The 25,045-nt window shown below is 40.6% G+C and overlaps 1 protein-coding gene across 1 annotated transcript in view; it reads right to left on the reverse strand.

Moving 5' to 3' along the window:
- LOC122794071 (spectrin beta chain, non-erythrocytic 4-like) overlaps positions 1-25,045 on the reverse strand; it is a 1,992,331-nt gene that overhangs the window by 985,584 nt on the left and 981,702 nt on the right. Inside the window, exon 9 of the mRNA XM_044062212.1 lies at positions 2,585-2,829. Within this exon, the coding sequence (XP_043918147.1) occupies positions 2,585-2,829 (245 nt within the window). The remainder of the gene's footprint in view (positions 1-2,584; positions 2,830-25,045) is intronic.

Here is a 25,045-nt window from a genome sequence, read left to right on the forward strand (position 1 = left end):
GTTGTCTTCTAAAATGCATATAAGTATTTGTAAAGGTTTTCTCCCAAAAGAGCATACTACCACATACCTTTTTATCAACTTCAATTAACTAAATCTAAAAAAAAAATAAATTCAAACCCAAACTAAATGTAAAAAAATAACTTCAAACCTAAACTCATTAATAATCAATGTAAGAACGTTACTGCTGTTATTAATATCTGCCAAGTATACATGAAGCAAATCTATTGGGCCAGTCTAAATAAAAATAAGGTCATGAGCAAATCTCTTATAAAATGAGACATATTTGATAGCAGATGTGTAAAATGAAAATGTACCTCCCAGTGAGCTATCATCAAACTGGCAACACATGGGTTGTTCTGGAACCCATTGTCACCCTTTAATTTGATGAAAAGCCACCATTAAATAAAATAAATATTTGTCAACATTATTTCAAACAAAGTACAACTGGTATTTATGAGCTTATTAGAAAATTTAGAGTAATGACTCAAATAGTCCCTAACAAACTTGACACTCTACTGTACTATAAGAGTTCATAAAAAAGCTAAATAAATAGAAATGCCTTCAGATTTGCAATCCTTAGCTGCTACAATCAGTCTAAAAGAATTAGCTTCATTTGTAAAAATCTTAGAGAGTCAGACAGATAGGAAAGAGACACTCCAAAACAAAAAAAAATCATGTAAATGAAATGCTGCAAAGAAGTACATATAACTATGGTAAGTCTGAAGTCAGAGAACATGTTAAGGACAAGAGACTGTAACCAGTTCCTGTGAAATAATACATTATAAAAAAACAAGAAACAATAAATAACGGAATTTCAATTCTGAAACAAAGAAATATTCTCAGAACTACCTGTTAAAATGAAATTAATCAAATATAATTCAAAAACCAACCCAAGTAAGAAAACTCACAAGAAGGCATCCTGAAAGAAAGTAAGAAAAACAATGTTCTACCTAGGGGTTATTGAAGAGTCCATCAACAAATGGAACAACCCAATAGCTATGGTTGCTAACTAGATGGAACCATGAGGTTCTGCAATGACTTCAGAAAACGTAACTCCATTTCTAAGTTCAACATTTATCCCATGTCCATAGTAAATGAACTCTCAGAACAGCTAAGAAACATTAATTTCCTAGCAACCTTAGAGCTTATAAAATTTTACTGGCAGATTTTCCTGACAAATAAAGCAAAGAAGGAAGGTCTCAGGGCCTGTTCCATTATGCAGACTTCACTTGGTCTTATGGTTCATCAACAGCCTTCCAGTGTTTATAGACAGGGTCTTTACACCTTATGCCCCTATACCGCTTCATTGCTAAATGATGTTACCAACCATTTAATAAATGGGAACTCTAATCTACTGAAAAATACAAGCTGCTTTGAACTGTCTCCAGTGGGCAGGGTTTACAGTAAATGTTACCAAAAGGAAAACTGGAAAAAATGAAGAGAAATGTCTAAGTTACATCAGAGGGAGGGGAAATTACAGAACCCCAACAAGAAACAGAAAAAAATGGAGACAGAAAGGGACTGGACAATACCTCTAGTCAAGAAGTGAGTTAGAGCTCTTTAGGCTTGGACAACTGTTACAGGAAGTTTATGCCACCTTTTTCACCACTGAGGCCCTCTTATTGACATGACTATGGATAAGATACCCAAAAGAATTAAGCAGATCCTGGTGGCAGTGGATTGTCTTGCAGCAATTAAAGAACTTCCAGTGTTCAGAAGTTCTTGCATTCCTTGATTTTACTACACATTTCATTGGTTACATTTATGCATCCCAATTGGGCCTGGGAGCCATAATCCTCCTAATGTTAGGTTTGAAAAGCACCCAAGTTGTTGAGTTGGAAACTGACAAACCAAAGCCAAATATTCTGAGATTGAAGAAAAGTGCTTAGCCATAAAGTGGGCACTAGGTCCCTACAGCTAAAGGGTTAAGGCTTTGATCCATTATGACCTGCTTCCTTTAATGAAGTGTACAGGGTTTGATTCCCTCAGCTTCTATTTCCCTACCGTGGGACTCAGAGAAATTCACTTAACCAATCAATGCGCCCAAGGCCCCTAAAAAATTTCATAAAATGGTTGAATTATTTGGTTAACAAATTAAAAAAATATAAAGCAGGACATAGTGGGAAAGCCCCATGACGTGGGATACATGAGGTGTAAGTCTCCCTATCTCAAAAATACAGCCATTTATCTTTAAAAGAAAAGACATATTTAGCCATGTAAATACTACTTCCAATACTACCATGACTAGCAGTACATTTTAGCATCATTTATGCTGTAGTTTTATGCAACAGCAATAATGTTAACTTTTTTTTACTTTATATGTCTAACATCAAAATAACTATTGCAGAAATTATGCCTGTTGTGCCAGATCTTGTTGATACTACATACATGTATTACTTAGAAAGGCATGAAATTTATACTAGAAACACAACAGTATCTGTCATCAGTTTGACCGCTGTGAAAGAATGCAAAATCCAAATAGTACCTGTGGTAAGAATACTATATAATACCAAGGGTTTCATTTAATTTAACAACACAATGAGAAGAAAGCTGCTGCTTACTTTGCTGATGTAAGACATCATACCTGGGCTTTTCTCCTGTTCCAATCTGACAAATGACACCATCCATCCAGGAGATGAGGTCTCGCACCATGTTGAGGAATCTAAGTTTGTCTGTTGTTACTGTTATCTTTATACGACAGTCCTCACAGGCAGTGAGAAGGTCTTTCCATGCCTGCAACACATCCTTCTCCATCACTGAGATTGAGTCAGCATTCTCTCCAGCATAAACTGTTTTGAGTTGGGCAGCATTTTCCTGTAACTGCTTTACCTAAAGAATCAAGGGAATTGTTGCAGAAATATTTAAATCTCTTCATATCATAGTCAGGTAATACCAATCTTCAACAAGTTTAAAAACACACACATAATGTATAAATGTAATGTAAAAGCCAAAGCAAAAAATGATGTGGTATGCCTAAAATGTAGGTACATACAAAGTGAACGAGGAATAGGTCATATGATCATCACTGATTGTTTCCCATGCAATTGGTCAATACAATGATGACATAGTGTTGATTTCAGTATTCAAAATAAATAAATGAATTACCCAAACAATTGTACATCTTGTCATCAAACAAACTTCAACACTTGGGATTTGTACTTACAAAACACAGAAGACATAAAGAGAAACAAAGGAATATTTAAACTTCTGCCAGGCTCTATCATTTCTCTGGGGATAGACAGTTCAATGAAATGTTCAACCTGGAGGAATTCCTGGCAGAAGAGGTAAGTCTAGTCCGTGCAAAATACCAAAATCTCCAAACAACCTAACAGATATGTAGAAAATCAATGCATGCTCTAAGTTTTTTACATCAGACCATCTGCATGGGGAGTCTTCTGAAAACATTCTTGGCATATGGCATTTCACCTCACATAAGTATCAGGTAACTTCACATAGCCTTCATGTTAATACTGCAGACTTAAGATAAGCTCTAGGCCAGGGGTCTGCAACCTTCACTATCAAAAGAGCCATTTTTGGGCCCTCTCCCACCAAATAAAATTCGTCGGGAGCCGCAAAAGCTATTTGACCCATAAAATGAAGATAACACAGCTTATCTAGATTTATATACAGTTATTATACTAAATAAAAACTAAGTTTATAAGAGCAATATTTAAAATCCGTTCCAATTTTTGTTCCTTTGTTGCGATTGCTCGATCGCTCTGTGTGTGTGTGTGCATGTGTCATATCTCTCAACCTCTTAGAACAGGAAATCTGGATAAAGCCATAAATAATGGGGCACAAAGGCCAGAAATAGGGACACTTTTTAAATATTGCTCGTACAAACTTAGAAAGTTGATAAAATACAGACTTTGCATTAGCATGAATTTCTGAAGGGTATGAAGTCTGAAACTCAAATGTCTGTCTATTTTTTCTAACTTCAGCCCTCAAAGATTTGCCAGAAAACCACAATTTTATGAGAAACAGACCAAAAATACGAGGCAAAAGTCAGGACAGTCTGCAAAAATCTACACAGTTGAGAGGTAACTCTATGTGCGTGTGTGCGCGCGTGCATGGAAAATGCATGTCAATAGAAATCATGCTATTCTTGCAAGTTTCTAAGTTTAGAAGAGTAATTTTTAAAGTCCATCCCTATTTTTATTCCCCTTTATTTGTGGCTCTGTCCAGATTTCTTGTGGTAAGACTTTGAGAAGTATGGAAACCTTTCAGAAGATGTTGCTGCTGCCAGGGTATCACTCAATCGCTCTCAGTGTGTATAGAATGCATGGCAACAGAAATCGTGTTATTCTAGCAATTTTCTAATTTTATAACAATATTTAAAGTCCATCGCTTGATCACTCTGTGTGTGTGTGTGTGTGTGTGTGTGTGTGTGTGTGTGTGTGTGTGTGTGTGTGCGTGTGTGTGTGTGTGTGTGTGTGTGTTTTGTGCGGTAAAGTGGCCATTATTTTTACAGGAAGCCACTGCACAGGGGTGGAAGAGCCGCAGGTTGCAGACCCCTGCTGTAGGCCATTGTGCCATTAGATAATTTGGAAAGACTGATAAAAAACAAAGTTAACTGTAGAAACTGACAGCCCATCAGAAAGTTAAATTAGACAAACATTTTAATAAACAATGTTATCAATGGGTTCATGACAATTCGACTCCATATTATTTTTCTTCTCTTCTTCAAGTCCTAGTTTTCCTGCTCTGACTAATGCAGAATGTATTAAAGATTTTGAATGAGTGCAGGCACAATACTGATACTTTGGAAAGCTGTGTAATCTTGACAGCTTTATAGTATTTATTATAAAGAAATCAATTTATAAATATATACCAACAATGACCTCTCAAAGCTCTGAGATGAGTTTGTTATCTTGCCAGAGTTTATCTGAATGTTTCTGGCAACTTTCTAGAGTAGGACCACTATAAAAAAGTAAATGAATGCAGCTCACCTAGCTGTTCCCCTGTGCCTAAAGATGATCCATAGCAGGAAGCTGAATACTGAAAGTTTGGTTTCAAGCCTGTTTCAGACTGAAATTTCAAACATTCTGTGATGTATTCAAGCACTGTATTACTTCTTCCTGACAAACCCTATTAAGGGTTAGTCAGGGGTTACTCAGTTTGCTTGAGTTCTGAGATGTATAAAGCTTTCCAATACATGTGACAGTTTACTGTACAATGTTCCTTAGAAAGAAACTGCAGCACAGTCAAGAAACGATGGAAAACTAGTCTGGATTTACCACTTTTCTCCTTGAATTATATATATATATATATATATATATATATATATATATATATATATATATATATATAAAACACCAACCATTTTTAGCTGTAGAATCTATATTTCTTCACTTTACAGTTTGAATGATGATGTCTGATTCCAAACTAAGTGGTTTCTTGCTATTGCATTTCACTAGGAACATAAACAAAGTAAGTGTTAATACCATTGTTTATAGTATTAACAGTACTTGAATTAAGGGTAAGATTGTTCAGTATAGGCACACAGCAGTTTAAAACCACTGTAGCATTTCTACAAGAATTAACTCAATAATTCAGTCTTTAAATATGAGGCTTGGGCTTAGCAGGCCTAACTACATTTTTTGGAACAAAACAAAACAAAAAAAATGTGCTTCATTCAGCCAACTTAAAATACAGTTTGGAAAACAACACAGTCACAAGGAAGTGAAATAAAAGCTTGGCTTCAGTCTTTAGTTCATAGATAAAAACAGCTAAACAGTACATTAATCAGTATTTGTTCTACAAAGTATTGAGGTGAACAGCCCTCTCCCTCCTCCTCTCTCTCTGCATGTGCAGTAAAACAATGTTCTGTAGTTTCTCAATGTGTAGACAGTATCAACTCTCAGTGGAAGGTCTTCCACATTTCATAACTCTTAATTAGGGACTTCTCTTCCACTTCAGAACTTCCATCCTCAGGCACTCACCTTTTCTCTTCTCAATTCTGTCTTGTCTTTATTATGGAGATTCCAGATAGTCCTCCTTTAAATCTATAGGATGGAGAATATACTTCATCAAGGGAAAGTAGTAATGTTATCAAGTTAAACTATTGTCTATTGTCATGGAGATAGATTGACTGAGTGTATCAGACTCTCTGAGACACCCTCTTCTGCAGTTAGTAGTGTGCTTGCCTGGCTTAGTCACTGTGTCAATGGGTCTATATTAGAACATTGAACTTCGAATGTTCTAATATCGACCCCTAATAAGCGAAAGCTGAAAATAGCGAAGTTTCAGAAAACCTAATTATTTCCTAGGGAAAGATTTCGGTTGGCCGTTCCTGTCGCTTCGCTATTTTCAGCACTGTGGTGGAAAGGTACGGGTTCAGGTAAGTGTGTGATTGTGTGGACATGAGGGTTAGGGCAGGGCAGGTTAGGTGAGTTAGGGCGCGGGTCAGGTAAGTGTGCAAATGTGTGGACGTGAGGGTTAGGGTGGGGTAGGTGAGTTAGGGTTAGGGTGAGGTGTGTGTGCGATAGTGACGGACCTTGGGGTTAGGGTTTGGGTTAAAGTAAGTGGGTAGATAGTGGTGTATGTACAGTTTAGCGTAGGGTCAGATGTAAGATTTTAGGTATATGTGTAGATTGCTGTTTGTTTGGTGTGTTTGTGTTTTGGAACAGCAATTTTTTTCCCTAGGAAAAAAATTAGCTGCTCTGAATTTTCGATGTTATCAGTTTTCAGTTTCTAGGGGTCGATATTAGAACATTCGAAGTTCCGAAACTTCAATGTTCTGATATAGACCCATGTCAATTGACCCCCCCCCCCCACAAAAAAAAAAAAACATCACAATCTGTGCTATTCCCACCAGATGGGCTTTATTATTATTTTACTAATTGATTTAGCTTTGTTTACTGAGAAAATCTAACTGTGAAAAGTCACTTTTTAGTGGAGGCCTGGAGAGGAAAGCTTCACATTTAACACTGGGTCTTAACATACACACAACTAAACTTTAGACAGCTCATTCACATTTAACTGACTGCATTCAGGATGATGATGGATCTTGATGTTAAGGTTCCAGATGATCCAATCCCACTAGAACACTTTCAGGTTGCAATCTTTAAACAACCATTGTAAAGTGATGTGGTCTCTTACTAATATAAATTCTTTAACAAATATTTTAGTGTGAAAAGTGCCCATGTTTTGGCAATACATCCAGTCTCAATAGCTGAATAATGGAAATCAGCATTGCTAAACTTTCAACTGATATAACAAATGGAATGCTCAACTAAGTTCATAACCTGAGACAAAATTTTGACTATGCCTGCCTCAAGAGAGATTTACATCCTCTAAGAATTGTTTAGAAAAGTCTAGAGCTGTTAGTCTTGGTCATATCTCCCAACCATACCAAATTACTTGTTTTTTACTGAGTTTTGGGGTCCAAATGAAGAGGGTGTCATGATTCCCGAGTGGCACCCCTTCATTTCTGATTATTTGTTAGACCTACTAAACTGGTTTTCAATTAATCTCCTTCAAGAAACAATACTACTAGGCGACTTTAATATTGATTGGAACATGTGCAAACAAAGTAATCCGTCTACCATTATTAACCTGCACGGATTCCATCAAACCATTAACTCCACAACTAGAACAAATAAAAACAATAACAAAGAAACCATTCTCGACTGGATCTTGACTAATAGTCCCCAACAAATGTATTCAACAGGTACCCTCCCAGACGACCTTAGCGACCACTCTCTCACATACATCACTAGGCACAAAACTCATCTAACAACACCTCCCCTAATTCGCTCATCTTGCAGCAAAAAACATTTTAACCTTTAGCAGTTTCAAAACGAACTCAGCTTGATTAACTGGTCACCTCTAAAAACTCTCCCAATAGATGAAGCTGTTAACCACTTTAATAATACCTTTCTTACTATTCTCGATCATCATGCCCCCATCCGTTCTATACGAATGAAATCTAAGACAGCTCAATGGCTAACAACCAACACCAAACAACTTATCCTTAGTAAGAATAAAGCTTGGACTAAATGGAGAACCACGAAAGACTCTTTTGATCACCTTAGCTTCAAACAAAAAAGGAACAAGACTAAGCTTGCTATCAACAAGATAAAAGGAACTATTACACCAAGCTACAGCAATCCTCCCACCGCCAACCACAAAAATTTTGGAAATCAGTTAACTCACTACTATCCTCCGGCAAGGTTGAAACCCCCAACCCACTAGGCTCCTGCCCTGACTCTCCCCTTCAAACAGCTAATGCATTCAATAACTTCTTTACTTCAACCATACTTAAACTGGCCAACCAACAAAGCCCTGACCCCTCTTTGCTAGGTAATACTAACTGCACTCCACCTCTATTTCAACTTAAACCCATACCTACTTCCTATATTCTTAATTTACTTCAGAAACTCAAACCCTCAACCCCCTCAGCTGACAAATTGCCAGCGGAATATCTCCAGCTAGGTGCTAAAGCTATTGCCTACCCTATCTCTATTCTAATCAACAGAACCATAAAAGAAAGTACTATACCCTCACTTTGGAAAATCTCCCACATCATCCCTCTCTTCAAAGGGGGCGATTCATTTGAGTACTCGAACTACCGCCCTATAGCACTGCTATCTCCTATTGCTAAAATAATGGAGAAATGCATCCACAAACAGCTTTTAAATCACCTCCTGTCTAATAACCTTCTAGCTACTTGCCAACATGGCTTTCGTCCCTACCATAGCACCACAACAGCCTTATTATCCTTCATAGACTCCATTAATATAAACCGGAATAACAATCTTCTTTCGTCTGCATTCTTTGTAGACCTGTCAAAAGCCTTTGACATGGTGAATCACCAACTCCTCCTACATTGTTTAAAATCTCTCTCTCTCAATAATCTTGCTTTAAGCTGGCTTACTTCCTATCTTCAGAATCAGAAACAAGCTGTTTTATGGAACAACAATCTTTCCGAACTTCTCCCTACCACTTTAGGAGTACCTCAGGGCTCCATCTTAGGTCCTCTTTTATTTTCCATCTTTATTAACGACCTGTATCTAGCCACCCCACTAACTACTTGCATTCAGTACGCCGATGACACCACCATCATCTGCTCTGCCACAACCCAAGCTGACCTCCACTCACTTACTCAAAAAACTTTTACCACCATAGAACAATGGTTCTCCAATCACTGCCTTCTCTTAAATCCTAAGAAAACTAAACGTCTCCTCTTCTCACCCACACACCTGTCTCCCCCTATTAGTTTCACACTTACTTCTAACAATAGCACCCTTATCTCTCCCGACCAAACAACCAAACTTCTAGGAGTTGCTATCGACAACCTACTAAAATTTGATTTTCATATCAACTCTATCATAAAAGCAACTAACAAAAAATTAGGTTCTCTCTACAGAATCAAATCTTTCTTAACTCCTGAAGCAAGAACTACCAAAGCCAGAACATATCTTATCTCTACTCTACTATATGCATCCCCCATATATACTAATCTTTCTAAACATAACATCAATAGGCTTACAACAGCCTATAACAACATTGCCAAATTTGCCACTGCCTCTCCATATAAAACACATCACTGCCTGAACCTCCTTAACCTAGGGTGGCTGGAGTTACCTCACCTAATTCAATACTATCAGCTTACAACTGCCCATAAAGCCCTTCACCACCCAGAAAAGATACCAATGCTCTCCACCCTGATAAAACCCTATAACAACCTAAAAACCCTACGCTCTTCCAATAAAATACTGATTCAAACTTCTCTATCAAAGAATACAGCAGGTGACTATATTTTCCAATTCAGTTGGTAAAATTTGGAATCAACTTCCTACAGACCTCTTAGCCCAAACTTCTATCACACTATTTAAAACTCAACTGAAACATTTTCTAACCAATCACTGGCTTTGCTCTTCCAATAACCCTAGCTGATCACGTACCTCCTACCTTCTCCTGCATCCTTTGCACTGTCTCCCAACTCTATTTCTCCATTTTATTTTTCATCTCTACCTAAGAAATTGACTCTCTCAACTTCAAACTAAAATTTTCTAGTAACTCTATCTTTTGCTTTTAAACTACTTAATTATTTCTGTCTCACATTTTATATACCTGTACTGAAGAAATCTCTGTTTTCACCTTTTGAACTTACTGAAAAGATAGCCTAAATGCCTGTTTTAGTTGCGTCTTAAATTCCCTATGTAATTATGAATGCCTGTTTTATAGGTTCATACTAGGCTATCTGCCCAAGGGCATTTATAAGCCTAGCCCAGAGTTTTTGTGGCTTTCGCCACCCCTTTAGTTTGAAGAAAACTATGCCCATTATTTTGCTGTGCCTCTGTCAAGCAGAGACACTGGGGTAATCCCTGGGGTATATCTGCGATCTCCCATCCATTGGTCAAGATTTCTCTTGAACACGGCCAGCGAGGTACTCTGCCTCACATGTACCGGGATTTTGTTCCAAAGCATAGGGAGTCTTTGGGTGATGAATCTGTCCCTCCAGCACGTCCTATTAATAACCGTGTCAAGGTTTAAGTCTCCCGCCCTTGTAGTTCTGAGGGATCTAGATTTTTTGAGGTGAAGCATGTTCATCAAATCTGGGTTTGACATGGCCTTGTATGTCAGGCACAGGTCACCTCTGAGCAAGCGGTAAGCGACTGAATAGAGCTGAAGTTCTTTCAGTCGGGCAGCATAAGACATATTTTTGAGACCCTTTATCCTTTTGGTGAGGAGCTTTTGGGGCCTTTCCAGCTGCTGCAGGTGTCGGGTCAGATACATTCCGAATGGGGCATTGTACTCAATCATTGGTCTGATGAGTGATGAGTACAGGGGGACGATGACCTCCCTTGATCTAGATGTGAATCCCTTCATGATCAGGTGGGCAATGTACAAGGTCTTCCTAACTACTTTAGCAACGTGAGTGTCAAACGAAAGGTTACTGTCAACCTGAGTCCCCAGATCCCTGATAACTTCTTCTGTGCTCAGTGGATTGCCACCTATATGGTAGCTAGGGGTAACCTTGTTTTTCCCGAAGGGTATGACTATGCATTTCTTGGCGTTTAACTTTAGGCCATGGCTCTGGCACCAGTTATCCGTTTCTGTGAGACCCTTCTGAAGGATATCTGTGTCAGATGTGTTTTCGACTATGGCGCCCAGTTTGCAGTCATCTGCAAACTTTGTCAGCCATAACCCTCCTGTGTTTGCTTGTACTTCAGAAAAGTAGATGCCGAACAAGAGTGGGCCCAGGACTGAGCCCTGTGGGACCCCACTTGTGACAGGCTTTGAGTCTGACATGGCGCCAGCAACTCTGACCCTGTGGGTTCCGTCACTTAGCCAGTTTGCAACCCATCTTGTGATGTATGGGTTTACATTTAAGCTGATGAGTTTTTCAAAGATACCTGAGTGGGGTATTGTGTCGAAAGCCTTTGCCAGGTCGAGGTAGGCTGTATGGACTGCCTTTCCCTCATCAATGGCCTTGGTGACTGTTTCGAAAAAGTCGACCAAGTTTAAAAGGCATGATCTGCCTCTGACAAAGCCAAACTGGGTTGGATCCAAAGTCTGCAAGTTCCCTATGTCTTTATTTATGAGTTCCATTATGATCTTCTCCATGGCTTTGCAGATCAGGCTTGTCAAGCTGATGGGACGGTAATTTCCAGGGTCGGTGGAGGCACCGCCTTTGTGAAGTGGGACCACAGTTGCCGTGCGCCACTCCTTGGGTACGTATCCTGAGGTGAGGCTAAGATTAAACAGCTGTCCTAACTGCGGGTTTAATTCCTCATTGAGTTCGTGGAGCACACAGCCTGGGACACCATCCGGTCCCATGGATGCTGTGTTTTTCGCCTTAGAGAGAGCAGTTCTCACCTGGGCGTTAGAGATGTTTGGGGGCTACAATCCTCTGGTATAGATATCTCTCCTTTTGGGGGGGGAGAAGTTTGCACTGAACCTGTCAGCCAGTATATTGGCAATGTCTGTAGGTTCAGTAATTTTCACATCATTTTGAACTAATTCTGAGCATATCTGGGAGTTTCCTCCCAGGTTTCTAACATAGCTAAAGAAGGCCTTATGATTGTCTTTTGAGTCCTTAGCGATTTTTCTCTCAAAATTTGCCTTGGATGATTTTATGAGAGCTCTTAGTTTTTTACTTATAATGATCAAAGGTGTCTTCCCTTTTAAGGATTTTGCTCTATCTTGTAGTAGCTTTCTCCTTTTGTTGTAGAGCTTGTTTATGGCTGGGGTCCACCAGACTGGACACTTGCCTTTGGTACAAAGAGTCTTTGTTTTGTTTGGGATTGCCTGATCCATGCAGTCCTGTAGGTGCTGGTAGAAGGCATTTGTAAGTGATTCAGCGGCTTGAGTAATGTTTACTGCCAGCTCGGGGCCTTAAAAGAGACCACACTAGTCTTTAGAAGTGTGAAGTCGGCTTTTGAGAAGTTCTTCACTGTGGTCTTTTTTATCTCAGGTGGGGGCGGGATGAGCTCCTCCAGTGAGATTAGTTTATGATCTGATCTCACCAGTGAGGGTATACTTCCGGTGTTGAACATTGTGATCCCATGTTCGTGATGATGAGGTCGAGTATGTTTTCACCTCTTGTGGGGATGGTGACTAGTTGTTCCATGGCATTTGAGTTTATGAACTCCAGGAACCTTTGGGCTAGAGTGTTTGGGCTTGTAGTTGAAGTCACCTAGTATGATGGTGTTTGGAGATACATTTAACCCCTCCAGTGTTTTCAGGAAAGCTATGTGAGTTTCCTGAGTTTGAGAGGGTGGCCTGTAACATGCTACAAATTGCAGAGCAGTTTTGCCTATGGTTAATTGCACCTGGATGGTCTCCGATGCATCGTGCATTGCCACCAACCTTGAGGTGTGGGTGTCCTTGATGAATATGGACACCCCCCCTCCTTTCTTGGTGTTGTCCGGATTTTGGGGCCGGAACGCATGGTATGAGGTAAAACCTGATAGTGCTGGGGTGCTCTCAGGAGCCTTGAACCAGGTTTCAGTCACAGCACAGACATCGATGTTCTCCATACTGAGAAGGGCCTCGAGTGCGTGCATCTTGAGGTTGAGACTTCTGGCATTGAGCAGCATTACCCTTAGTTTTTTTCCTTTTTTGTGTTCTAGGGTGGTAGGTTTAGAATTTGAGCCTTGCCTAAAAAAGCACTATAGGGGTGGCAAGAGCCTTTGCCAATATCCGGAAGCCCAGGGTGACAGGTGCAAGCCGTCCCTTGCGAAGCAGCGTGGCTTGTCCAGCATGTCATCCCAGGCAGACAGACATTGGATCCCCTTTGAATGACACCAGAGTTTAAGCCAATTATTAAAGCTGATCATCTTATCTCTGTATTGTGGCATCATTCTTGGTGAAGGTAGGATACTGATCAAGGTCAGGGTCATACCTGCCTGGGCTACATAATCAGAGAGCTCCTCAATGTCTCTTTTCATGTAGTCCAAGGAGGTATGTCTCAGGTCGTTTACACCAGCGTGGACAATGACTGAGTCGTACTTGTACCTGCTGTTGAGAGACCTGAGTGCTTGCGTTATGTGGCGGATTCTAGCGCCCGACAGGCAGCTTACTGTGACCTTCTCCTTACTCAATCTGGTGAGCGGAACGTCAGTGTGTCTGACTATGGAGTCACCAATGACGAGTGTGTCTGGCATTGTGTTTGGCCTTAAGGGCTGTGACTGTTTGGCACACTGACTGTGTGGTCTATGTGTTGCATGTGTTGTGTCCTGAGGTGGTAGTTGTTTGGGTGTCTGCTTTGGTGGCCTCTGCTGTTTTGGTAGATTTTTGAGCAGAGCCTCCGAGTATGTCTTTGTGTGTTTACGTGTATGATTTGAAGTTGTGATGGTACTATGTGAGACTGGGTGTGTGGTGTGTGTGGTAACCTTCTCCTCCTGTCTGGTCTTGCCAGTCTTATGTTGAGAGAGCTCGGCCTCCAGTTTGGCTGTATAGTTGCATCTCTCGCATGTATTTGTGTTTTGTGGGAGAAGGAGAGGGTTGTCTGTGTACATGAGGCAATTGTAACATTGCCTCAATATTCCCAGGTTCACCAGCTGAGCAGGAGAGAACACTAGCAACTGATCCCTCGACATGCTAGAAGGGATAGACAAAAAAACTTAAAAAATACTCCAGGGGATGTGGGTGATCGAGAAAGGGGTTTTAGGCTGGTGGGGTACTATCTATAGTAAAAGTGCTATATCAAGATGAAAAGTACTGTAGGAGCAAGTGCTAGGCTTTACAGATAGAGAATAGTCTACTTGGGAATCAAGTAGAGATGAACTTTTTAGTTATAGGATACGCTGGTCAGATCAGTAATACAGTTCAAGGAAGGCTGTTTTAAGGGAAAATTTGAAGAATGGACTTTAGGTAGCCCGAATAGTTTAACCTTGATTAACCGCCGCTGCTCTTGTGTGCTCCTGTGGCAACTCCGCGCTAACGCGCTTTATAGCAGGGGGCTGGAAAAAAACAGAAATGACCCAAAATGGCCTATGAATTACTAGTTGCTGTCTCTAACCACTCCTCTGAGGACAAACAGGCAGTTCAGTACTCCCCACTCTCACTGGTGAGTAAAGAAACTTCCCTCTGGCCACACAAGAAAATGGAGGAACACAGGAACCAAATACAAAGCCCAGGGATCAGCAAATCTGGTCTCTGGGACAACTAGCTAGGAAAGTTAGGAAAACAGAATTTTTTTTTTTTGTTTTTTTTTTTTAGTTTTTTTTTGAACAAACAACAGAAAATACAGTAAATGGTTTGTTATTCGACTAAATTGCTATCAAAGGCTAGTACACTTGAGTGTATTAGCCTGTTTGTTAACTTTTAAGTTTTAGTTGAATCTCAAATTACCTGTGTACTTTGACCTGTACTGTAGAAATTTGATAGTCTCTGTTTTCACCTTTTGAACTTACTGAAAAGATAGCCTAAATGCCTGTTTTAGTTGCGTCTTAAATTCCCTATGTAATTATGAATGCCTGTTTTATAGGTTCATACTAGGCTATCTGCCCAAGGGCATTTATAAGCCTAGCCCAGAGTTTTTGTGGCTTTCGCCACCCCTTTAGTTTGAAGAAAACTATGCCCATTATTTTGCTGTGCCTCTGTCAAGCAGAGACACTGGGGTAATCCCTGGGGTATATCTGCGATCTCCCATCCATTGGTCAAGATTTCTCTTGAACACGGCCAGCGAGGTACTCTGCCTCATATGTACCGGGATTTTGTTCCAAAGCATAGGGAGTCTTTGGGTGATGAATCTGTCCCTCCAGCACGTCCTATTAATAACCGTGTCAAGGTTTAAGTCTCCCGCCCTTGTAGTTCTGAGGGATCTAGATTTTTTGAGGTGAAGCATGTTCATCAAATCTGGGTTTGACATGGCCTTGTATGTCAGGCACAGGTCACCTCTGAGCAAGCGGTAAGTGACTGAATAGAGCTGAAGTTCTTTCAGTCGGGCAGCATAAGACATATTTTTGAGACCCTTTATCCTTTTGGTGAGGAGCTTTTGGGGCCTTTCCAGCTGCTGCAGGTGTCGGGTCAGATACATTCCGAATGGGGCATTGTACTCAATCATTGGTCTGATGAGTGATGAGTACAGGGGGACGATGACCTCCCTTGATCTAGATGTGAATCCCTTCATGATCAGGTGGGCAATGTACAAGGTCTTCCTAACTACTTTAGCAACGTGAGTGTCAAACGAAAGGTTACTGTCAACCTGAGTCCCCAGATCCCTGATAACTTCTTCTGTGCTCAGTGGATTGCCACCTATATGGTAGCTAGGGGTAACCTTGTTTTTCCCGAAGGGTATGACTATGCATTTCTTGGCGTTTAACTTTAGGCCATGGCTCTGGCACCAGTTATCCGTTTCTGTGAGACCCTTCTGAAGGATATCTGTGTCAGATGTGTTTTCGACTATGGCGCCCAGTTTGCAGTCATCTGCAAACTTTGTCAGCCATAACCCTCCTGTGTTTGCTTGTACTTCAGAAAAGTAGATGCCGAACAAGAGTGAGCCCAGGACTGAGCCCTGTGAGACCCCACTTGTGACAGGCTTTGAGTCTGACATGGCGCCAGCAACTCTGACCCTGTGGGTTCCGTCACTTAGCCAGTTTGCAACCCATCTTGTGATGTATGGGTTTACATTTAAGCTGATGAGTTTTTCAACGATACCTGAGTGGGGTATTGTGTCGAAAGCCTTTGCCAGGTCGAGGTAGGCTGTATGGACTGCCTTTCCCTCATCAATGGCCTTGGTGACTGTTTCGAAAAAGTCGACCAAGTTTAAAAGGCATGATCTGCCTTTGACAAAGCCAAACTGGGTTGGATCCAAAGTCTGCAAGTTCCCTATGTCTTTATTTATGAGTTCCATTATGATCCTCTCCATGGCTTTGCAGATCAGGCTTGTCAAGCTGATGGGACGGTAATTTCCAGGGTCGGTGGAGGCACCGCCTTTGTGAAGTGGGACCACAGTTGCCGTCGCCACTCCTTGGAGTGCGTATCCTGAGGTGAGGCTAAGATTAAACAGCTGTCCTAACTGCGGGTTTAATTCCTCATTGAGTTCGTGGAGCACACAGCCTGGGACACCATCCGGTCCCATGGATGCTGTGTTTTTGCCTTAGAGAGAGCAGTTCTCACCTGGGCGTTAGAGATGTTTGGGGGCTACAATCCTCTGGTATAGATATCTCTCCTTTTGGGGGGGGGGAAGTTTGCACTGAACCTGTCAGCCAGTATATTGGCAATGTCTGTAGGTTCAGTAATTTTCACATCATTTTGAACTAATTCTGAGCATATCTGGGAGTTTCCTCCCAGGTTTCTAACATAGCTAAAGAAGGCCTTATGATTGTCTTTTGAGTCCTTAGCGATTTTTCTCTCAAAATTTGCCTTGGATGATTTTATGAGAGCTCTTAGTTTTTTACTTATAATGATCAAAGGTGTCTTCCCTTTTAAGGATTTTGCTCTATCTTGTAGTAGCTTTCTCCTTTTGTTGTAGAGCTTGTTTATGGCTGGGGTCCACCAGACTGGACACTTGCCTTTGGTACAAAGAGTCTTTGTTTTGTTTGGGATTGCCTGATCCATGCAGTCCTGTAGGTGCTGGTAGAAGGCATTTGTAAGTGATTCAGCGGCTTGAGTAATGTTTACTGCCAGCTCGGGGGCCTTAAAAGAGACCACACTAGTCTTTAGAAGTGTGAAGTCGGCTTTTGAGAAGTTCTTCACTGTGGTCTTTTTTATCTCAGGTGGGGGCGGGATGAGCTCCTCCAGTGAGATTAGTTTATGATCTGATCTCACCAGTGAGGGGTATACTTCCGGTGTTGAACATTGTGATCCCATGTTCGTGATGATGAGGTCGAGTATGTTTTCACCTCTTGTGGGGATGGTGACTAGTTGTTCCATGGCATTTGAGTTTATGAACTCCAGGAACCTTTGGGCTAGAGTGTTTGGGCTTGTAGTTGAAGTCACCTAGTATGATGGTGTTTGGAGATACATTTAACCCCTCCAGTGTTTTCAGGAAAGCTATGTGAGTTTCCTGAGTTTGAGAGGGTGGCCTGTAACATGCTACAAATTGCAGAGCAGTTTTGCCTATGGTTAATTGCACCTGGATGGTCTCCGATGCATCGTGCATTGCCACCAACCTTGAGGTGTGGGTGTCCTTGATGAATATGGACACCCCCCCTCCTTTCTTGGTGTTGTCCGGATTTTGGGGCCGGAACGCATGGCATGAGGTAAAACCTGATAGTGCTGGGGTGCTCTCAGGAGCCTTGAACCAGGTTTCAGTCACAGTACAGACATCGATGTTCTCCATACTGAGAAGGGCCTCGAGTGCGTGCATCTTGAGGTTGAGACTTCTGGCATTGAGCAGCATTACCCTTAGTTTTTTTCCTTTTTTGTGTTCTAGGGTGGTAGGTTTAGAATTTGAGCCTTGCCTAAAAAAAGCACTATGGGGGTGGCAAGAGCCTTTGCCAATATCCGGAATCCCAGGGGTGACAGGTGCAAGCCGTCCCTTGCGAAGCAGCGTGGCTTGTCCAGCATGTCATCCCAGGCAGACAGACATTGGATCCCCTTTGAATGACACCAGAGTTTAAGCCAATTATTAAAGCTGATCATCTTATCTCTGTATTGTGGCATCATTCTTGGTGAAGGTAGGATACTGATCAAGGTCAGGGTCATACCTGCCTGGGCTACATAATCAGAGAGCTCCTCAATGTCTCTTTTCATGTAGTCCAAGGAGGTATGTCTCAGGTCGTTTACACCAGCGTGGACAATGACTGAGTCGTACTTGTACCTGCTGTTGAGAGACCTGAGTGCTTGCGTTATGTGGCGGATTCTAGCGCCCGACAGGCAGCTTACTGTGACCTTCTCCTTACTCAATCTGGTGAGCGGGACGTCAGTGTGTCTGACTATGGAGTCACCAATGACGAGTGTGTCTGGCATTGTGTTTGGCCTTAAGGGCTGTGACTGTTTGGCACACTGACTGTGTGGTCTATGTGTTGCATGTGTTGTGTCCTGAGGTGGTAGTTGTTTGGGTGTCTGCTTTGGTGGCCTCTGCTGTTTTGGTAGATTTTTGAGCAGAGCCTCCGAGTATGTCTTTGTGTGTTTAAGTGTATGATTTGAAGTTGTGATGGTACTATGTGAGACTGGGTGTGTGGTGTGTGTGGTAACCTTCTCCTCCTGTCTGGTCTTGCCAGTCTTATGTTGAGAGAGCTCGGCCTCCAGTTTGGCTGTATAGTTGCATCTCTCGCATGTATTTGTGTTTTGTGGGAGAAGGAGAGGGTTGTCTGTGTACATGAGGCAATTGTAACATTGCCTCAATATTCCCAGGTTCACCAGCTGAGCAGGAGAGAACACTAGCAACTGATCCCTCGACATGCTAGAAGGATAGACAAAAACTTAAAAAATACTCCAGGGGATGTGGGTGATCGAGAAAGGGGTTTTAGGCTGGTGGGGTACTATCTATAGTAAAAGTGCTATATCAAGATGAAAAGTACTGTAGGAGCAAGTGCTAGGCTTTACAGATAGAGAATAGTCTACTTGGGAATCAAGTAGAGATGAACTTTTTAGTTATAGGATACGCTGGTCAGATCAGTAATACAGTTCAAGGAAGGCTGTTTTAAGGGAAAATTTGAAGAATGGACTTTAGGTAGCCCGAATAGTTTAACCTTGATTAACTGCCGCTGCTCTTGTGTGCTCCTGTGGCAACTCAGCTAACGCGCTTTATAGCAGGGGCTGGAAAAAAACAGAAATGACCCAAAATGGCCTATGAATTACTAGTTGCTGTCTCTAACCACTCCTCTGAGGACAAACAGGCAGTTCAGTACTCCCCACTCTCACTGGTGAGTAAAGAAACTTCCCTCTGGCCACACAAGAAAATGGAGGAACACAGGAACCAAATACAAAGCCCAGGGATCAGCAAATCTGGTCTCTGGGACAACTAGCTAGGAAAGTTAGGAAAACAGAATTTTTTTTGTTTTTTTTTTTTAGTTTTTTTTTGAACAAACAACAGAAAATACAGTAAATGGTTTGTTATTCGACTAAATTGCTATCAAAGGCTAGTACACTTGAGTGTATTAGCCTGTTTGTTAACTTTTAAGTTTTAGTTGAATCTCAAATTACCTGTGTACTTTGACCTGTACTGTAGAAATTTGATAGTCTCTGTATTCACCTTTTTGAACTTACTGAAAGGAAAGCCTATATGCCTGTTTTACTTGTGTCTTAATTCCCTATGTAATTTTAAATCCCTGTTTTAGTTGTGTCTTAAATTACCTATGTACTTTGAATGTATTTTTGTTATTATGCATTAGATAGTGGAGCTTTTCTCCTCGGGCCTCCACTGAAAATGGACATGTATCCTATCCAGTTGGACTAGCCCGGTTAACAAATGTAAAATAAAATAAATAAATAAAATAAAAATAATTTCCCTTTATTTTTCAATTTTCGTGCTGATGGCGATGATGTCAGGGCTATCAGCCAGTCAGAATTGAGCTGAAGAAGCTCACATCATTTCCAGCTGACCGCAAATGTGAGCGGGAAGAGTTTTATGGAGTATATGCAAGAGAAGAGTTGGAATTGAGCTGAAGGAAGGAGTTCACATCATTTCATGCGAGCGGGAAGTGTTTTATGGAGCTTTTATCATTTCATGTGAGTGGGAAGTGTTTTATGGAACTTTTATGGATTATATGCTTATTAAATCAGCAGAACTTGATTGGCCGCAAATGCGAGTTATAGAGAGAGATAACGGCTCTTCTATTTGAAGTACTGTATGACAAACTCTTCTATTTGAGTGCTTTATGGAGTGTGTGTGTGTGTGTGTGTGTGTGTGAATGCCCCCATTCAATACAACTAGTAGCTAGAGGTACTCAAACCCTGTACCTTCAGTACAGGGTAAAAAGAGCCTAACATCCCTAGCCACCACCACTTGTGAGCTTTGCCTAGGTTTTTTGTGCTAAGACTTGAGAGCTATAGTGAGAATTGAATTTGTATTTCCCCAGGTTTTTTCTGCTAAGAGTTGAGAGCTATAGTGAGAACTGAATTTGTATTCCCCAGGTTTTTTGTGCTAAGAGGTTGAGAGCTGTGGTGAGAAGTGAGAAATGAATTCACTAAATGACAGCCAGTACGTTTCAGTCTTCCTATTTTTCAGGAAGCTGCTGATTTAGCATAGTGGTATGTTGCTCTGACTGTAGTGCACAAGGTCCTGGGTTCAAGACTTACTAGTGAAATGCATGGTGGTAATACAACATTTTATTCTAGCAACTTTACAAAATAATACAAGCAGTGTTTAAAATGTGTCCCTGGTTTTTTATCCTTTGCGTCCCCCAAAAAAAATGAAATTGAAAATGTGTGAGAAGCTGTGCAACATGCCTATGGCTTACACTGCTGCCATTCTATTTATATTGTGGGTGTGGAAGTAGACTTTTATGATGTAAAATGTTCTGAATGGGCAGTTTTGGCATTATTGGTTCATGCATTTTGTTTCATTCTCTACAGTACAGTCTACTGGAAAAATGTTTAAAAATACATTTAAAATGCACTCTTTCTAACAAGTGTGCTGTATTATACAAGGAATATAATTTAATAAAGTCAGGAAGGTGCATCAAAGAAAAGAACACATGTATGTTTCTTGTTTTGTGTGCAAGGGGCAATTATTTGAAAACAGCCCAAATGTAATCTTTATGCACCACTGGCCAGATGTATTTTCTTTGGATGTGGTGTGGGTTTCAATGCTGTTTCAATGAATGTAAGTTTCAAGGGCAGACATGTTTTAATGCTAAGTCTGTTTTCATTGTGAGACAGTATTGCTTTTACCAGATGTGTATTAGTGTTTGTGCATTGTTGTACTGTAAAAATAAAATCCAAATAATCATTATAGAAGTAAAGCAGTATGCACACATTAGTGTTTATGGTAAATGGGGTGAAATAGCCTGGTAATGGGACATCAGAGTGGCTGCTGGGGGACTCTGGTGCCATATTTTGGTTGCCTGTTCAGTTTGCATTTGAAAGTTGGTATCCCACAATTCCATTGGAGTGGGTGAGGTTACGTAATTATGTATGCAAATCAGATGTTAATCAACGTACAGATTTGTACCCATTTTTCATGGGCCTTGTCGAGATTTTTGATGTTTCTAGGTTGAGACATATGGTCTTGGTTCTAAGCATAGAATGTCTTTAAATTGCCTAAAGGTTTATTTTACTTCAGCTTTCCAGCTCAACGTCAAGGCTTAGGTTCATAGGTTCATACTAAGCTATCTGCCCAAGGGCATTTATAAGCCTAGCCCAGAGTTTTGTGGCTTTCGCCACCCCTTTAGTTTAGAGGATATTATGCCCATTATTTTGCTGTGCCTCTGTCAAGCAGTGACACTGAGATAATCCCTGGGGTATATCTGTGATCTCCCATCCATTGGTCAAGATTTCTCTTGAACAAAGACAGCGAGGTGCTCTGCCTCACATGTACCGGGATTTTGTTCCACAGCATAGGCAGCATTAACCTTGGTCAGGTTCATCAAGGGAGAAGCAATGATAATAAAATGAGAAATACATTTAAGATAACAGCCAGCCAAGACTTAAAAAAAATCTTAATCTGCTTCTCAGTGTTGGCAAGAGATAGTTTTGTATGCCTTCAGTTTTCTTACCTTGTGGTTTCACTATCCCTTGGCTTATAATATAACATAAGATTTTGCCATGCCTAACTAGCACTTTTCTGGGTTATATGTTAGCCCAGCTTAACACAGGAATTACAAGGTATCTTGTGCATTACAGAACTATTTTTTCAGTCCTCAGAAAAATATCACCACATCATCCAGGAAGGTTGATAAGGAGTATATGAATCTTGCCCATCAGCCTCTGGAATGTTGCAGGTGCTCCATGGAGACCAAATGGTAGGAACGAGAGTCCATAAGGTATGGAAAGTAATTGCTTCTACCTTATCTTCTGGGGTTAGTATAATTTGCCAATAGCCTTTGATTAGGTCGAGAGTGGACAGAAACGCAGCAATAATGAAATGTTTAATCAGCCTTTGATTAGGTTGAGAGTGGACAGAAACCTAGCATTAATGAAATTCTTTAATCAGTTCATCCACTTCAGGCATGAGATTTGAATGAAATTTATCTACAATATTTAATTTTTTAAAGTCGCTATAAAACTTCATAGACTCATCAGGCCTAGGAACCTGTACAATGAGACTATTATGCACACTTTGGGATTCTTCTATGACCCCAAGTTTTAGCTCTCTTAACTGCTTAGTGTTGGGATTCTGACATTTGGTGCAGTTTTAAATTTACTTTCTCTCCAGGTATGGTTCCTGTCTGGTGCTGTACTGGACAGGTTTTGCCAGATAAATGTAAATATGTATTTATTCCTAACAACAAATTTCTTTCCTTTTTGTTTCTTGGATACGGATAGTGCCACATCTGTTTTAACTTTAGAATATGACACAATGTCCTTAACTTCATCTACAAATGCTTACTACAAAACTTCAGTTTCTCTCCAAGTTTTCAGAACATTTATGTGTTCTGGTTTCTATTTCCAGCTTGCCTCAGTCTACAATTCACTTCACTTTCTTCAACAATTTCAAATGCTTCTTACCACTTTGCAAGGTATTTGTTTTCAGCAATGGATACTAATGTAAGTACTTTATCTCCTGGTTGGAATCCTTTGAAATTAACATTTTTATTATACCCTCTCTGTTATGCATCCTACGCTCTTTCCATGTATTCTTTAATTATAGTAAATAGTCCTTAGCCTGTTCTGTCTCTATTATACTTTTAATGGGAGCTGTCTTCCTCCTACTGTGTTTCTTTTGCCATATCCAGCAAGCCTTGGATGTCTGCTATATAGCAATGCAAACAGTGTCAATCCTTTCTAGATGTAGGGCACTTCTCTTATGTCAAAGAGAAGATATGGATGCAGCTGGCCACAATTTCTCCCAAATACATCTACAGTGTATCAGCTAACTCATCTGTCAATGGTGGTCGTCTCTTGTCTAGTTAGGATACAACAGACAAGACTTTTTGGGTTCTGTTCAAGCAGCTTTATGTACAAACACATCAGCATTGAGGCTAAACACTCTTACAAGCTCATTCTCTGGCTGCACTCACAAAATGTCACTGAACCAAGCACGTGCTGACTATTTATATGCACGTTCAGTCCTTGGAATGTTTCTTAAAGATATAGCACACATACTTTATTCTGCAGCTTCCCTTTCTGAATAATAGGTCATGTAATGTTGATGATATTAATTGACATGAAATCAATATAAATAATTCTTTGTCGTGCAATTATACAGAACTTAGTACATATACACGATTATGTCCAGGTTGCTGTGTATTTCATATTAGGTCTGGAAATGCGACCAAAACGTGTGACATAAAATTTAGAATCAGGTCTAGCAACTGGGATGGTCTCTGCTGAATGTTCAACCTTTGGGACATCAGGAACATCATCAGGACAGAAAGTAGAGGTTAAGATACGTTGTGCAACAGTAACATTGTCTGGATTTCTCCGAGATCTACAGTCTGTATCACAGGAACAATGCTGCAATATCGATTCTGATACAGGAAAAAGATGTCTGCGATTTCTCCTGTATTCCACACTCTCAGATTCTACAAAGTAGGATCTCGGCTCAGTACATATACCTGTTACTGGACCAATCTGGTCGAACTTTTCGCTGTTTGTATGCTCACTGTCTCTCCTCCTTTCAGTGGACGAAGAAATCTGCTCCACTGGTCATAGCTGAACTTTTGGAAAGAAAGCTTTCTGAAAAGTTGATCTGCAATTGTCCTGTTGTTCTTAGCTTTAGGGCTCAGTAAACTGGAACTGGTAGGCAATGTTGTTCTGGTTTGCCTACAGAGAAGTCTCTGAGCAAGTGAGTCAGGTATATCGTCATGGAGTATGTTTCTGAGATTAAGTAAATTCAAAAAGATATCGGTATTGTCATGCTTTGACCTTTCAAGTAATTGCTTTGCACTCTGCAGTGCAAGTTCAGCTAGTCCATTTGACTGTGGATTTCTGGACTACTAGGAACATGTACAAAGTCCGATTCTTTTGCAAATTTCTGAAACAACTGATTAGTAAATTGAGTACCATTGTCAGAAATAAATTTGTGTGTACTACCATGGACTGTGAAATAACATTTCAACTGAGTAATAACAGCAGTGGACGTTAGGTTAGGTAGTAAATCAATCTCAAACCAGTTTTAATAAGAGTCTACCAATACCAAGTAATGCTGATTGTTCCACTCGAATACATCTGTCGCTACTGTTAACCAAGGTAGTTCAGGAACTTGACTTAGCTGAAGTGGTTCTCTTTGTAAATGCAGTTTCGTACTATTGCATACTGAACAAGAAGAAAGTACTTTATCAATGTCTTTTGCTAGAGAAGGCCAAAATACTAGTTCTCTCGCCCTTCTTTTGGTAGACTGAAAACCTGGGTGACCACGATACAAAATTTGGATATATTCATGTTGTAAGGAAGCAGTAACAACAATTTTTGAACCTTTGAAAATAATGCCGTCTTCCATCAACATCTCATCTCTGTAAGGAAAATAAGTTTGCACTTCAGGTGGTACACACTAGATTGCTTTGACGGCCAACCAACATTAATGTAGTAGTTGAGATTT

This window comes from Protopterus annectens, chromosome 1.part0 (assembly GCF_019279795.1).
Source record: "Protopterus annectens isolate FY-2018-M chromosome 1.part0, PAN1.0, whole genome shotgun sequence".
NCBI classification, from domain to species: domain Eukaryota; kingdom Metazoa; phylum Chordata; order Ceratodontiformes; family Protopteridae; genus Protopterus; species Protopterus annectens.